Source organism: Necator americanus, chromosome IV (genome assembly GCF_031761385.1).
Source record: "Necator americanus strain Aroian chromosome IV, whole genome shotgun sequence".
NCBI classification, from domain to species: Eukaryota; Metazoa; Nematoda; class Chromadorea; order Rhabditida; family Ancylostomatidae; genus Necator; species Necator americanus.
In genome coordinates, this window is record NC_087374.1 from 23,877,725 (window position 1) to 23,895,163 (window position 17,439).

The 17,439-nt window shown below is 38.6% G+C and overlaps 1 protein-coding gene across 3 annotated transcripts in view; it reads right to left on the minus strand.

Moving 5' to 3' along the window:
• Window positions 1–17,439, minus strand: part of RB195_002490 (uncharacterized protein) — a gene marked incomplete at both ends in the record, with an annotated part of 44,893 nt that overhangs the window by 7,547 nt on the left and 19,907 nt on the right. For 2 of the 3 annotated variants that reach the window (XM_064199779.1, XM_064199777.1), the window contains 11 exons: window positions 2,109–2,332; window positions 2,436–2,521; window positions 3,628–3,786; window positions 3,942–4,111; window positions 4,169–4,343; window positions 13,952–14,090; window positions 14,170–14,322; window positions 14,417–14,556; window positions 14,636–14,728; window positions 16,744–16,893; window positions 17,149–17,293. In XM_064199779.1, coding sequence (XP_064055658.1) covers window positions 2,109–2,332; window positions 2,436–2,521; window positions 3,628–3,786; window positions 3,942–4,111; window positions 4,169–4,343; window positions 13,952–14,090; window positions 14,170–14,322; window positions 14,417–14,556; window positions 14,636–14,728; window positions 16,744–16,893; window positions 17,149–17,293 — 1,634 coding nt within the window. Of the gene's footprint in view, window positions 1–2,108; window positions 2,333–2,435; window positions 2,522–3,627; window positions 3,787–3,941; window positions 4,112–4,168; window positions 4,344–9,492; window positions 9,529–13,951; window positions 14,091–14,169; window positions 14,323–14,416; window positions 14,557–14,635; window positions 14,729–16,743; window positions 16,894–17,148; window positions 17,294–17,439 lie in introns of those variants that run through there. The other variant, XM_064199778.1, reaches the window with a different exon arrangement.

The following is a 17,439-nucleotide window of genomic DNA, read 5'->3' on the forward strand; positions in this document are numbered from 1 at the left end:
ATCGTCATAAAAGAAATGGCGCTCTTTCCCACGAAATCAACGAGGTTTCCCACTAGCCCATTCTAGTAAAACCAAAGGGGTAGGCTGCTGAGGGTACCGGAGCGTGTAAAGGGTCCGCGTTCTAATGTACCTTGTCGAATTAAAGCGCTTTCCACGGTGTTTTTTAAGGGCTACTAGGGGTAATCAAACGGTCCACACTCGTTACCGTGATCTACTACCAGAGTTCTAGGCTCTCACGGTGGCTTCGCACTGTGATCCCCTGACCTGCTTTTAAGAAGTGCTTGAAAAAGTCCTACATTCACATCTACTTCACGCTTTCTTCAGGACTTATTCCAGGTCTTAACCCTTTATTTGATTAAAAAATAAAGCTCCTTGAAAGGAAAAAATATTTACGATGAACCTTCGATCTTCAATTTCATACGCGTCACTGTGGAAATGAGACGGCATTACAATGAAGACTACGATGGAACTACTTAGTTTTCATTGTAATGTCACGAATTTCATTAGTAGTTTCATTAATATTAACAGTTATTCGAAATGATCCATGTCATTTTCAATTCGATACAGCATTTGATGTGATTTATAACGCGTTTTCAGCATTCCAACCCCTTCACAGAGATATTTCACTCGTTGACATTTCATTTTTTGTCGAAAGGAACAATGGAATCAAATAAAATGTGGAGTTTCTGTTCTATTAGTGACAAGAAGAAAAAGAAAGTGTCACACTCCGCATCACGTCCTTTTTCGTTGCAAAAACGAAACGCAATGCCACTTTCTCAAACATTATAAAAACAAGTTGATTGAAAGTCTTTTTCCTCAGTTGCGGTTCTTGGAACTGCTTGAAGAAAAACCTTACGAATAACATTTTCTATAAAGTTTAACAGCGAAAAGCTTATTACATCTAAATCTGATTACATCTAATGAATCTGAAAATGCAAATTCTTTCTGCAGTTTTTGTCTTTTTCAAACCATAATTGTATTTACTACAGCTTCCGAGACAGGTGTTAGATTTAATGAAAAGAAAATGAAAAATCAATGCAAAAGTTGGAGGGAAAGAAAATGCTAAACGTTTTTTCCACACAGTATGTCACTGACACGAAAACAGAAATGTCAGCTCCTAAACAATGCAGATAAACAATTTTTCAGTCCAAAATATAATCTCCTTCATTTTCACAAACATTTACCTGGAAGAAGTAAAAGTGCTAATAAGATTCACTTCATAAGAAATTTGAATATTTTATATTTGGTTGGTTTGAACATTTAATGAGATTTGAATTTTTGTATGAGGCAATGATGTCTAACATCTTTTTTCAAATATGTCGGATAGCATTTTGAATACAAAAGCACATCCAAGCCTAATTCTATTTCTTGCTCCTTTTTCGTTCAATTTTCAATCATTGTGTAATCTTCTACGATTAAAATTCTGAGCTAAACCAGTCAGTGCTAACAGTACAAAAACAGACAGCAAAAACTGTACTTACAAACGTGAATTCCTCACCAAACCGAATACCGTTTCTTAGGAATCTACCACGTCTCCTATCTTCTAGCTTTTTCACCTTGCTAGCAAGAGAAGCAATGCCCCACAGATAACGTAGGAGTAAGTTGGATCTGCCGATATATCAAAATTAAAGAAAAAAATCATTTTTCGAAGAAGCATGAGTAAACTAGAAACCCTTGCAGGAGCTAACTACCGTAAAGTCGAAAATCTATGTTTCTAATTCTACCAAATAAAAGAAAAAATTATTGAGGCTTTTTGATTGGAGCACCTAGCGACTTATCGAACAACACCGAATAAAATCCCCACAGTAGTCCTAAGATACATTTTTATCACGAAACACTGTGTAAATCTCCAGAAGTCCTGGAAACGTAACACTTATACTCCCGCTTGTATTCTTCAAGGAAACAAACAAAAAGGGAAGAATATTTGCCAAGAATATTTGCTGACTGCAGACGTATTTTTCCTTTTTTTTAATCCGACGTATTATCAATAATACCATATAATTAAATTTTTATATATTATGAATGACTGCTGGGACATCTCAGAAAGACTGATCTATCTCAGGCAGTTATATCTGAAAACTACTGGATCTGATGAAGATTTACCGTACCTCCTTCCAAACATTGATGTAGTCTCCGCTCCAGCTGAACTCTACTTTGTGTTTCGCGATCAAGCGCTTGTGTGAGCTCATTCGACGATTGAACCTCTCGAGCAAGGCGCTGCTCCAGCTCTTCCACGCGTCCTTCATGTTGCGTCTTTTCAACTCGAAGATTGTGTAGTTGCTGTTCAAGCTGTCGAATACGAAGCTCACACTCCTGATGAGATGCGTCGCCTCTAAACCCATGATTGCATTACTTTAATCGCCTACTAAAGAGAACAAGATTTTTTGGGTCTATAAATCGAGGAATCCATAAATAAACCAGTTCAAACAGCATACCTCGAAGCTGCAATCAGTGGCACGACTTTCGTGTACAGTCGCCACCAAGGCCACTCACGAACGCGTACATAAGCTCGGCCATTTTTCTGAAAAAAAGATGAAAAAATAAACAAACATGTATCCTTGAATATGGGAATAGAATAAAAACTAAAACTGACTAAAAATGAAAATGTTTTGTTTCATTTCGAAAAAACGACATTACCTTCCTGTACTCTTAGTACGAGAGGATTTCGGCTGCAGAAAAAAACCGTAAAAAGGAGGAAAATGATTTGTACATTCGAGTCAAAACGACATGAAGCTCTTTGCAGTAGAATTGGCTGCGCTGGGAGCAGTGCGGTGAATCTAGCGGCTAGGATCAAAGTGGGACCATTGCGAACTGCAGCGACGAGTGCTACTAACAAACGCCCCTCTCTCGATCCTAGCAGCTGCGCTCTATCAAGCGCTGCGGTTAGTATCGAGAGGATAAAACCGCTAACGCAACTGCACCGAGCTCCATGCCGTCCTGTCTCGACTATAAAACATTTTTGTACAAGAAAAAATGAGTTTGCGAATAGTATGAAGAGCCAGCGTAAACGTAAGTAAGCCAGCAGGAGGAAAATGGGTTATTAAAATTCGGAAATTGTTATGTATGCTGTGAAACCTCCTCGAAACTCGTTTTGCACGAAACTGGACGAATTCTTAGTGCAACACTTACACTGACAACTTTCTGACACGCATTGTCGTCTTGTGGATCACAGCGTAATTGCGGCGCCATCCCGTTCGACAGCTGAGAAACCCCCCTCAATTCTCATCTACCCCCAAAAATCTTCAAAAATATCATGAGATGAGATTTCTTCTTCTTTGGCGTCACTCTTTCCTCTCGCGTTACAATTTTTTTTTTGAATTGTAATAACTTGCAGGTTTTTTTTTTTCAAAAAATTCAGAAAAGGCATTGCAGTTATTGAGAGATAACAGAACAGAGCGAAACACGTTTCATACACAGGACAAAATTTTCGACTAGAAAAAAAACTCGAGAAATGAAACGACACAATTTAAGAAAATAAGAAGAAAGCATCGAAAACCAGTTAGAGGAAAAAAAGAAACAAATAAGTGGGAGGACCTAATGTTCAAAAAAAGAATTTTTTTTTTACTTCTCGACGTATAGAACTTCGAAAAAAAAACCAAGCAAGATTTAGAACAAGGAAGGATTCACCTGTATACATTTGATTGCAGTCTCCAGCACCCTTCTCCGTTGTAACCATTTTGCGGCCAAATATCGACGACATTCTCTTTGGAAAGCTGTCACTAACCCGGAAAGAGACAGTTCTCGACGATCCTCCAGTTCACAAAGGACATCAGCTGCCAGCAACACCTACAAAACGAACAAGACATAGTCAGGATCTCAGTTGTTCACCGCTGCTTTGCATCTCTTTCGTACGCTCATGGAATGCTCAATGTGTTCACATGGTTGAGCATTTTCGGTGTCGCCTATGGCACCATTTTATCCTGCATAAATTTCGAAGTTACCTGACTGATTCCCAGCCGATATCTGTGTTGGTGGATGTCCATTCTTTCAAGGATTCGTGAAACTGCAGCTCTGTCGTCGAGTGCATCATCGATAGACGAATTCAACTCATCTTCAACCAAGCACCCAAAACGACGACGGAAATCGCGGAAGGACACCCGTTCAGGATATCCTGGAGATGGTATGAATTCACGATTGATATTTGAGGGAGAGTGAACCAAGTACAAACCTCTATTGTTAGCTCTGATTGAGTCGATTAGTAGGATAGAACGTAGCTGATTTCGAACAAATGGTACGTCGACAGTCTCGTAGGTGCCGGTCGCAGATCGCATATTTGGGGATGGTTGGATGCAGTGGACAAAGTGGGAGCGATGACCGCGACGAAGTGTGGAGAAGACGTAATCCTGATAAGTGAATGATTCTAGGACTTCGCCGATTTCCAGTAAAATTGCTAACAAAATGATGAGCGACCACTTTTATCCATAAATACGGTAAACGCTTTATTTTTGTGGATCGTCCTACTTGTTGGATATAATGATTTCTGCCAGCTTTGTTTTAGTGATTGATAATAGAGGTATTTCTAGTATCCCTCACACTTCAGTGCATAGGTCTGCATTTCGGTTTACATATTTCAACGAAATTTGGAATGAACAAAGTATCTTTGTAAAATTCTTTTTAATTTTTTCCTAGTTTTTTTTTTCTTTTAAATTTCCATCAAAACATATAATTTGAAAGTATTCTGCCGAGGAATAGGTCGTGAGCTTTTTTTTTCAAAGTGAAAAAAGCAAATAGAAATAGAAACTATTTCTAAAATGTTGCGCAACATTCGATAGGGAATTCTTTATTTAACACGAAGGCCGTAATCTAGTTTTTAATTTTACTGTTTCGCGTTTTTTTTTCAAACCATTAAGATGGGTCATGTAGACAAAATATTTTCGACAGCTTCATCTCTTTTTTTACGATAAGGTGCCATTGAAGTAGCTTGTATCAATTATTTTTGTTGTGCAAGAGGGACATGGAAGGTGGTACGAAAAATTTGAAAACTATGGCGTGATATAAGGAAGTTGTTGAAAACGATGGAACGGATAAGATAATGGAGAGTATACCGTTAAGTATTTGCAGTCGTTTTTCTTGTTTTCGAAGAAAAAAAATAAAAAAAAAAGAATTTCCCTCAACCATGGGCAACTAAGTAGACCGCCGTATGCTCCCTTTTCGAGGTCAAAACTCCCAATTTTGAAGCGCAAAGTGAAACTGTCACCGGCCACAACGGCTCAATTGAATGAAAAAAAGAGTGGTATCGAAAATGCTCTTTTTATTCAGTTGACACTTTACGTTAATGTTCCGAAAAAAAAAGGATTTTTAATGAAACTCGAAAACAAAAATAGAACAGACCACGTTAATGTTCTGAAAAAATGGAATTTTAAAGAAAAGAAAATAAAAATAGAACAGACTCAGAGTGAAAAATTCTCTTCTTAATTTATATGTAACATTTTGGAAATATCTGTATATCTACATGTATTTTTCACTTAAAAAGCGCTCACGACTTATTTCTTAACACAATAGATAGGTGCTGTAAAGAATATGTTTCATTTTTGCACTTAGAAAACCATTTATGGCGGTAATCTCCATTGAAGCATTAGCTCTAGCAATAGCATCTCCAGTAACTTGCAGTGCGCTATTAAGATAATATCAGTATCAGGATAATGTCAGTCTGTCAGGATGAACCAAAAAAAGAGTGTTCGGGCAGATTTCGTTCTCGTGAAGCATGTGATTTCCTTCTTACCGTCAGCTACCACAGATACACCCTCCAAGAGATCTTTTTATTCATCAAACCGTATGACTCACTCACCGATATAAATCCCGTACAAATTCCTTCAAAATACCAAAGATGTTCAAGAAATGAACTTTAACAGCATTTCAATAACACATGCACGATCGTTTGATGATAAAATCTTACAATTTTCAAGTTTCCTAATTGTTACGACTTTCGGTGCCCTTATTCACTGCGCTACACCCGCTAAAAGTGGCTGAACTTCTAAGGAACTATGATAATCCATGTGTTTTTTCAGTGAATAGATTCTCTTTAAGTTTTGATGTGCACTGTGTAATCTATAAAGCTCGAAAGATCTTGAGCTTTGAAAAAAAACCAGCTGATTCAAAAAGTTGGCCATATCTTTATATTATATTTGTTATTATATATATATATATATTTATTTATATACAAAATATACATAAGTGATACGTGAAAGTGATTAAAATGCTAAATAAGATTCTATACATGTGAACTACATCAAAATCGAACCGGTTTCTGGACCATTGGATAATACGTTACGCGAAGTAGTTTGCGAAGTTTTTACAGTATACATACCGTAAGTGTAGTCAATGGTGTTCTCTAGCCAGTTACAACAGTTCTTCTCGTTTTAGCGGACTTCAAGTAAGGAATCATGATGATGATGACATGATATGCACTAAAAGGCCGATTGATCTGTTAATTCGATGTGCGACAGTAGCGGAGCGGAAGAATAAATCTGTGAACTCCATAATCGTAGAATCGTTCATCGTTAAGGTCAACTATGCCTTTTCGGTTCTTGAGCACTGCTTCAGTGAAGCTGACCATTAATTAGTTAGAATTAATCAATTAACTGATTGACTCTCCTAGGTCAATAACATTAAGAAAAATTAAATCTGCGCGCAATAATGTATGTTCTTTGACGCTTAAGGAGAAACACCAAAAGTGAAGTGTGATGCCGTTGAAAGCTAAGGAATGAACTTATGTCCGCGTAACGATTCGTAACGTAATTGAACGTGGAAAAAAAGTGATCTGAGAGAAGTTGTGTCTAGGCCACTGTGAACTGGATAGCAGCGGTTCGACAACGTTGCGTAGCAGAGAAAAAGATACCATTGTCTTCAATTATAAGGCAACAGGCAGACCCAACTAGAACAGGCGTACATAGAGATGATCCAGCCTAGCTTCTTCATCAGAAATATCACTTTTTTCGGGTAGAATAACACAATTAGTTGACGTCAATCAAATTAAAGCGCATTAATAAGATAATCTGCCCTGAATCTTTTGGTTTCTGGATAGTGTTTTCATGGTGCGCTAAAATCCTAGCAAAAGTGCAATTCTGGAGAAGTAACTACAGATAATTATGATGGAAACTCAGAGGTCCTGCAAGATGACTCTCACTCTAAAGATCCCCACTAAATTCCGAAATTTTACAGACTATCAAAAAGCTGGTCAGAGGAACTCCAAGATCGAATCTTTATACGTCTTGAATGAAAAAAGCTGTACTGGTTCAGTTTCACCCCACAGATGGTTTCCGTTCATGTTGGACTTTTTCGTGAGAGAATTGTCATCAAATCTGTATTTTAGCTGGTACGAATGAACGGAGCCACAACTTCTTTGAATACCACAGTAAAAGTCTTGGGTGTATGACACAGTTAAATGTTGAAGAAACGTCTTGGTTCTTTACAAAATAATTTGAGAAAAAAAACATAGCTTCCTTTTGACTTCTAATAACCCCTACACTTTCCACTAAACAAAAAACCGGTATTGAAAGAAATGTTTTGGGACATCTCTCACATCAAAAAAACAGCCCAAAGAAAAAGAGGATGTCAAAACACTGAACGTTGTGATATGTGTGAGGCACCCATTGTATGCGCTGGCATTACTGGAGCAGTTAATCTGTTGGGGCACAATTTTCCGTAGCGCTTCCGCCGGCACGCAAGCCGGTTCCCTAAATCACAAGAGCAATTCTTGGTACCACGATTGGATACGAAGACTTCCTTGAAAAAAAAAAACACTAAGACACAAGATATGTACTTATTAGCACTATAGGAATCAACACTATAGGAATCAAAACTTTTGAAAAAAAAACTTTAGACTTACAAATTATGACTTATACATTTGTCTTTTGTATTCATGAGATAATGAAAAATCACCCATTTTCTGGAGCTACATTAGCAAAGATAAGCAATGAAATCCTAGAGAAAATCTTACGAGAAAGCATGATTTCTTTCCTTTTTCCACATGATTTCATCACCCTGAAGAATTCATAGCAATATATTCTCCCTTGGTGAGTTCACTCGATTACGTGAACTCATATCCCATCACCGTTGAAAACTTTTTCAAGTAAACGTCAAGGAAAGGAGTGCTCAAAAAGCGGTTTAACAAGAAATGAGGCCTAAACTTGTTGTTTGGCTTTTCGCAGATTTCGCCAAGAAAAATGCTCCTTTCTCGCCTTGTTTCAGCTCTACGAAATAGTGAAGGCCGTCTCGACTACGTCGACTTTACTAAATCTCAGACGGGTGAGATCGAAAATCTCAATAAAGTAAACGACTGCCTTATGTAACATAAGTAGAAGAAAGAATTCTAAGCGATGGGAGCTGTGCCGTGAAATTCTTATTATTCAAGCACCTTCATGTCACCCAAAAAGAGGCTTAGAATGTCCTTTGTAATTTTCATTACTTTTTCTGGATGAAACACAAAGTTTCACTTAAACGTGACTCCAAATAAAACATATCATTTATCATTGTATAAACAAATGTTAAACAAAAAAAATAATAACAAAATAATAGCAGAGGAACAATAAATATTGGTTCATACGGTAACAAGAAAAGTAGACAAATTAGAAAAGCAGGTAAATGTCCGATTTATACTCAAAACAGCACTTAGGTGAAGACCAAAATGTGACAAGATTTGCAGAGTTAGAAAGTCAGTTTGGCAAGATTAAATGTTCATTTTCAAAGCTTGAATCTCATAGATTGTTTCCAATCAATATTAGATGCAAAGTGTCTCACTAATGTCTTAAATAAACTTACAGGAATCATAATATAAAACCAAGATGTTTTTTGTTGAAGATAAATTCTACTTAGATGGTATTATCCTGTAGAGCAGCGGGATATAGTAATAAACATAACAAAAGAGAATAAAAACTTATACTTAGGAGTCAAAGTGATCTTAAAAAATGTGCAGTTTGGCGGAAAACGCGATTATGCTGAGCCTGTACTCCTTAGTGGTAGTTCGATTTCTATTAAAACAGACCTCCAAAGCCATTTTGAATGTCATAGGCGAGAAATATTACGAGAATATGATAGCCTACTTCTGTAAGGTTGTGTTTGTGGAAATTGTAGGTGTTTCACTAATACCAGATAAGGTTCGCTAGAAACGAAGCCTTAGGAGCACCCGAAAGCCTCTGTTTGCACGACAAAGCAACTTTTACATCCTTAAAAGTGTAGTAAGGAACTAATTAAGGTGAGTTCTTGGTGAAATTATCACAATCATTCGAGTGAAAAGAGTATCTCGTCCGTAACCTGAGGACTTTGGAAGTCCTCACGCTACGGACGAGATACTCCAAAGCATCTGATTCCTGAATTTGTAGAGATCATTTCGTGTTTTTGTTGCTATGCTTGGGAAATACGTCCCGGATCCTACTTAATGGTGGAGAACATCACCATCTGAAATCTTCGCAAACACTACAAAGGTGCCAAGTATTTTTCAAACACTTACTGGAAATGAAAACAAAACATTTGATAACAATTTAAAAGACTCGCCTCTTCAACAACATGACCAACAATTTGCATATCCATACACCAACGAATCGAACGCTGCAACGCTTCGTAGGATAGGTCTCGCTAACTCTAGTCTGTGTCCGCCTACCACAGCAATGTATGGCGTTCGCTAAATGGTCGGAGAGGCGCAATGGTGTTATAAGGCGTCGTTGATCGCCTATATAAGTGGGAGGACGTCCTAACGATCTTAAAAAGGTAAGTGGTGAGTGTAACGCGACTGAGTACGATAAATAGCCAAGAGAAACGAGAAGTACCAGTGATAACAAAGTGCTGCAACTGTAGAACACAAAAGAAGTAAAGGGAGACAAGAGAAGAGAAGTCAGCATAAGTTTAGTTTTAGTGAGAAAATTTTTGGAGATAAAATTTCCTCGCTAAAAGGTTTATGGCCCTCAGCGGAGCGTGGCTATGGAACTGGACGTCATTTCCAGAAATGGAAAAGACAAAATCAGTCGAAGTCGCTAGCTGGACTTTCGACACATGACAGATGACAGGACGTTTCACATTTTGAGCTGTGTCAGAGTTTTCAGACGTCAAACAAACAATAGATGGATCCGCGCAATGAGCGCCTTCAATGCGACCCGCCCGATGGTGCCTCTCTGCTAGTGAATGGTTGACATAATACGATTAGTTTCGCGCCACAGCAAACAGTCTCCGCCTCCTACTATGTGCGAAAAAAGTTCTCTACAAGCAGCAGCTGCTGCGCTAGAAGACATTAACTGGAAAACTGGATTGAAAGATGAAGGTAGGAAAATAATTGGAAACCTTACATTGTAACTGTACTTGGCGAGCAATTTCAGCTTGCTACAACGCGTGAACTCTCATCTAGCGCGCATACCCGTAAGAAGGGAAGAAATAGATACAAATCGTCGTTCTGTTCTAGAACAAGAGAAAATTTCCGAGGAGAATCGCGCTAACCTTTTCCCTGTGAAGAAAACGAGGTAGAAATGTGAAAAGATGTTGCTAATGGATGGAGAGGCAAAGTGATGCATTACGCTTCAGAAGAATTAGCGTCTGGTTCACAGTTATCCATGAGCGAGTCCTTGCTAACAATAAGCCTCAGGCGAAAAGGAAAAAATAAAAGGAATCCTAGGCAGCCGAGAATAGTGAAAAGAAGAGATCATGTCGTAATTTGTTTGAACTCGCTCTTTTTAAAACTGAAAACTTCAATTAATGTCTAATTAGTGTTCTTCAATTCTATTCAAGACAGGTTTTACCTCAACAATGCACTCATACGTAGTACGAATTTTCAAGAGAAATTCTTTCACCATGAAAAGAAAAGTTTCAGCGCAACTAGAAGGAAGACAGATAGACATTCTGAATGCATGACAAATCTCTCCTGATGATTCACAATTGACCGGTCATGTTACTCCCATTCCGCATTAGGAAAAGTTGGAACAACACTCTAGTAAATAATTCTAAATTATAAATTAAAAATTCATGAAGGAACAGCAACGAAGCTTTTCTCCGGATGGAACGCTATACGTTTCCTATGACAGGGTGAGTGATTTTCTGTGTTTTGCAGACTTATTTACACGACCTTTGTTCACAGAAAAAGAAGAAGAGAAGAACAAAAATGCCTCGTCATTGTCTGTGACTAATAGGATGACATGTTCTGATGCGGTCACCTGAATCCGACTCATCGCATCAGAACCGGTGTTTCTAACAAAGAAGTTGAACTCGCGACTTTGTTTTCTCGAACATTTTTGTACTTTTCCTCATACCGTTATAAGAACAACGTATGTTTAGTTTTTACGTATGTTAAGGTAGTTGTCACTTTCAATGAAATACATGGAAAAGCTTTCGGATTAACACACATGTTTGGGTTTCCTACAACAATTTTAGCGCCCTTTGTGTGCGCTTTTTGTGCACAGTGCAATCTACAAGTAGCAAAATTTTTCTTCGATACATTGAGAACAAGTCGACCACATGACTCTTTTCTCTTGACCTAAAATCAGGAGAAAGGATTGTGACGGATGAAAAAATAATCTGTGAAAGATCGCGATGGATGGAACGATGAAATGTATGTCTTCGATGTCGCTATCTGCTGAGGAACCACAGTACAGGAACTCTAACGTTCGCAACCCATAACGACTTCAAAACTCAAATAAAAAACAACAAGGAACATTTCAGAAGATTGATCTGATCTGAAGAGCTGTAATTGCATACATCAATAGTTTTTTTCTGATTTAAAGGCATGACCTCACGAATCTGGGGTGGTGGGGGTTTCAGGTGGGTTATGCCTATACGGAGTCGTGGATTATGGATAGAAGGGTGATTCTGTCCATTTCTTCCTAATTACCGTAAAAAACGGCCCGGAAGATATGGCTTCGAGCGTTCCGGCGCGCTATTTTCTACAACGAGTTCAACTGGAGCGCGCCAACTTTGTGCACGCGCCACATCCTCCGGGTCGTTTTCTACGGCATTTAGGAAGAAAATGGCGGAATCACCCTCCTCTCCATAATCTACGACCCCGTATAGGAACTCTCCACCTGAAATCCGTACCACCTCAAATTCGTTGGATGATGCCTTTTAGCCCACTCAACAATTCCCATTCTTGAACCTCAGGATGAAAAGAAAACTTCAGTCTTACATGTAATTCACTAGCCTCACTTCTGTTGCGGACCAGCCTGTATTTTTCAAAAATGGGTGATGAATGTGATAGCTCAAAAAAATTTCATTCCGTCATCACTTTCTTCCAGCTGAGGTGCTTTTCTGATAAATACAACGGCTTTTTTCCTCGAAAAACGAATTGACAAGTCAAGCATTTATAATTATCAGTAGGACTGGAGAGGAAAAATCGAAATTTCTTCGTTGAGATCACCTGTTAGATCATAGTATTCCAGACAAATCTATCCTATAGTTATTGAAGCCCTGCGACCGGTAAGCTAGAGATCTATACCTATTCAGCGACTAGATGCTACGCCGTTTGCTACCAAACTTTGAGATCGCCTCAGCAACTAATGTGAATTCACCTTGATATCGTTTAGGTATTGGGTTTAACAATAAGCCGAGAGTGTTTTTTTTAATGTGAAAAACCCAAATAGACATGAAAAGAAGTATTTCCAAAGTGTCGTATTTAGATAGACAATTTCCAGCCCTACAAAAATATGGCATTCCGAATATTTGATCTCACTGACTAGCTTTTTCAGGTTATTTAGGTGTGGTAGTGTCAAGTGAGTCAAAATGGAGAAAATTTTCGGCCTCTTCGTTTTTAGTCGAAGCAATAGGCCCGTTATGAGATAGAAAAGATCTAGCACGAAGAAAAAAAGAGTTGAAAAATACGGGAAAAAAAAAACAAAAAACGCGAAAAAAAAGGGGAAAGCCAATAAGGGCTATCGAAGAACCATTGAACGATGGGAGGAAGTTGTTGCTAACAAGTGGAAGAACAACAGAGAGCATAATGTTGAACAATCTGCAATAAATCTCTTTGTTTTCAAAAACTTTTGTTAAAATCAGGTTCCCCTCGACCCACTGTGATTAGCCGATCGGGTGTGAGATCAGTTTTTGAGGTTAAAACTCTCAATTTTGAAGCTCGAAGACATTCAAGAGGTGGTATTTTGAAGCATTGCTTCCTCACCATTCACGCAGCAATCGCAGCCCTATTGTCACGATTAAATGCAATAAAAAACAAATGTCAAAGAGGTCCACTTGACACCTCACTCTAATTAACTGAACAAAGATTCAAAAAATTGGAAAATTCAGAATAATGATCTTTTAAAGTGAGAACCTCTGCTTTCGGTAACATATATGAAGTTATAGGGATAGTTTTTACTTCTACGTGCATTTTTGCTTTGTAAAAAAAAACACTCACTACTTATTTCTAAATCCAATATATTTGCTACAAATTACTTTAGTCGAATTACTTTTGGAAATGTTCCATGTGAATCCCAACCAAAGTATAGATTAAAGGATCTTTTCCATATGGATGTTCTTTTAAGGTTCAGAAACAAGAACTTGCGACGAAGATGCAGTGTTCATAATAATATTTGAGTGGATAATAAGTCAGGTTCAAGTGTAGCGCAAGAGTGGATGCTATTTTATGTAGGCCACCCACTGCTGGGAGACCTCCACCACTATTCTTTTATTATCTGAGAAATTTTCGCCCCAGAAAAATCCAAAACGACTAATGAATCTCTAAAGTGTGACATTTAAGGTCTTTTTCTCAAGTCATGAAACACATAGAACCTTACTGGGGCTTGCACATTAAATAATTTCAATCATAGAGAATTTGAAATAATTTGATGAAATAGTTAGGCATCACTTAATAAGAAATAACAATGAAATTACTTGGTGCTTGATAAACACTCCTTTACAGAACTTTCCTAGTCAGTTATATTTTAGCACCGCCACTTGGCTATTCTGCCAATCAGGGATCGTCCAAGTCCGACACACCTTTTCTAATAGTATTTTTTTTAAATCACAACAATAGCTAGTCGCTTACTATTTGCCCACTAAGATTGGCGAAGAATCCATTGACAGATCTTCGAGCATTCAGTTCGAACTGAGCTGCTTGTGTGGCACGACGTAATTTGCTGGCATCGTAAGGCACCACCGCACCAAATAAACTAACAATGGGTGGACTGAAAATACCGTTGAATTCAACGAAGGGTCCCTTTCGTTCTGGGAATAAGCGCAAAAATAGATCGCTCATTTTCGTACCTTTTGCTCTGAAGTAGTAAAGGTCTGGGTGCCGCTCCACTTTCGCATGGTTGCGCCTGTTTCACCCACCCTGAGACGTCGTAAGTGGTAGGATAACAGGACATAGCATGCTCTAGTACAAACTGCATGGGACGATTAGCACGACGAATCAGTCTAAAGTCAGCTGGGTGCAGAAACTGAGGGTAGCTACGTAATTACGCTCAAACGAGTGGGAGGGTCTATGATACCAGATACATTGTATGAATACCTCGACTCATCTCCAAGATGCACAAAAATCCGTTCTAGGAGACTTTCATCAGTAGCTCCAGGGAACATGGACTCTTCTTCAAGTATTGCCAGCAGACCCCGCTTTTCCTCGGAACGTCGCTCGATGTCCGTGCAGGCTAACTGCAAACGTGCACATTTCCCACAGCAGCTTTCCAAATCCTCATTGTTCATCGAAAACAAAGCAAAAATAGTAACAAACCAGTTGTTGTTTCTGGTCTAGTAGTCTGTTCAGAGGGCATGGTGAAACAATGGGCATCTCAACTTCAACATCCACTTGTTCCCGAGAATACAACTGAAAGACAACTATGTTCACTGTGATGTAGCATGTAGCAAACCGGGTTCTTTAACAGACTTGTGGCTTTAATGCAGGGTTCGGGACAATCTTCAGGACTAGGATCATTCTAGTTACAGTTGAGCATGTGAAGGTAGTTTTCAGAAATCATGGAAATCATGAAAATGCACAACTCTCTCCACAAGTCCGAGAATTTGAGACATAACGAGCACTTAGAAAGAGAATAAGTAAAAGAAAAGAATGATGATGATCTTAGACCTCCATTCTTTTTGTCGCTGCAAAAGAACCAAATAAAGTTTTTGCTGAATGCGTACTCCATTACGATCCCGTGGGATTCTTAGTTAGAGGTAGCAGTCTACGATTAGAGATGACAGAAAAGAGGTGATAAAAGTCTTATTGATCACGATGATGATTAAAAACGAAGAGGAGAATGAGACACGTGAAGCAGTTGAGCGTTTTCACTCTGGTATTTTACTCTGTAAATTTTGCAACTACTCGAGGAGAGATCCCAACCTCAAAATTTTCCCCAACACTGCATGTGAAGACAACATTCAGGACAAGGACATTCATGTGGATTTTTAGGGATATTAAAAAGTAATGTTATTGTAATGTTAATAATTCCAACTTTATTTTACTTTTCGGTCAATAATGCAATTACTCTTATTGAAGGCAATGTATCATGATTTTGGCGTGGGGCGGAACCCATAGCGAAAGCATAGAGTTCGGAAAGTAGAGTGCGGAAGCCAACGTGATTTCGCTCATCATTCCCTACTCGTCGTCGAAAAAACCGGCGTGGGAACTGCTTTAGTTCCTACGAGGTACGTTAGAACGAACCTCTATGTACACATTCTCTAGCGATCGTGTTTGGATGCAGCGCGTGTACAAGGATGGAGCGTTCCAAGTGAAATCGTAGTAAAAGACCGCCTATTCCATACCGTTTTTTTTTAACGAGGATTAGAGGAAGGTGAGCGGAACCACGCTGGATTCCGCAATTTGCTACACGAGCTCTACGTTTTCGCTGTGAGTTCCGTACCACGTCAAAGTCATGATACGATACCATTGCTAATCATCTTCTCCCATCTAATCGGATTCGTTCAAATCCTGAACATGTACAATCGAGTCCCTTTTTTGTTGAAAAAATGTTTTTTATGTAAAGCCAACATTTTCCGACATCGGCTAGCCACTTTTCCGACACTAATATTATAATAGGGGCGGGCGTAGTGTAGCGGTTACAGGTTCTAATTCCTGCACGATTGAATCCGCCCCAGTGCTCACCAAGTCTTTCATCCCTCGGGGTCGATAAATTGGCACCGGACTTGTCTGGGAGGATAAAATCACTGATTGGACACATCGGCTAGCCACTGCAAGTCATTTTGTACGCCAGTTTCACGTTCGTGTACCTCAATCGATCCTGAATTGAAGTGAACGTGGGGGCGCATCCCAAGCGGATTGATTAACGTCAGAAGCTTTCCCCTTTATCCTTTTAATATTATAATACTGATTCATACGAGTTACTCTGTGTAGTACGCAACTAAAAAAATCCAATTCACAGAAAACCACTCAATTCCATCAAAATTCGTTAAGAGGTAGGTGACAGATTAAAACAAAAGATCAGTTCACTGCGCCAGTGTCTAGTGAGATATTTAAACGATATTTTTGCATCTACCGACACGTTCAAGAAACAAACTTTAGTGTGGAAACTCGACTAAGCAGCTCAAAATCTGAACAACTGATCCACACTTTGATGCGCGTACCCTGACCCCTTCAATATTTTTGAGGCATTTGCGATTGCTACTCGCTCTATAAAAAAAAAGAAGAACTATCAAAATTCTGAAAAATTCCACAAGAATTTAATTTTCTAGAGTCATCTTTAAACGTTAAATAGGAGCCCTTTCTCGCGAGCTTCTGAGAAATAAATTTTAAAAAAGTTACAAAGGAAAAAGATAAGATAAGAAGACACGACTTGGGTAACAACTCTTTCCTTCGTCAATCTAACTGAGCTAGAAAGTCCCCACCTCTTGTGCGTCCACAAAGCACGCATCATGAAAAAGCTCAGCAACTCGCTCATTAATGTAATTGTGAACCAGATTATTCAATCCCAGCACTTTTTTAGCGGTGCTATCGGCCCAGTCAACGTGAAATGAGGATCCGGTGTAATCAAGGACCTAAACAGCAAACTATTTTCAACATAAAGATATACATCTATGTAAATTATTAATTAATCATCTCTTTAACTCATCAGAATCTTAAAAAAAAAACGCTGCTACTCTGCTCTACTCTGCTAAGCTATAACCTCATAAATTAGACTCTGGCCTCGTATTTTCACAATGGAAATTCTGACAGTGAGCAGAACAACTCTTGATAAATTATGATAAATTACACGGTCCTTAATTTATTCATAGTGCCGATAATAAGCTTACGGAAATCCATGTACACGCTGCGTTGGATAACAAGGCTTTGTTGATTAGTTCGACGATCGTACAGAATAGCTCTTGGTAGAGGCTGGCGCAGAATGAGATTAACGCCTCTGGGGCGTCTGGTCCACGAGAAGTGAGGGCGATACGGCTATAAAAAGAATTGGTGAGCTTAACCTTCAAGAAATCAACCTAAAACTTGAAAATAAAGATTCTCTCTGAATTCTACCAGGAAAAAAGTACTATTTCTGAAAAAAAGAGTAAAACTATTCTGAATAGCTAGAAATTGTTCTGAAG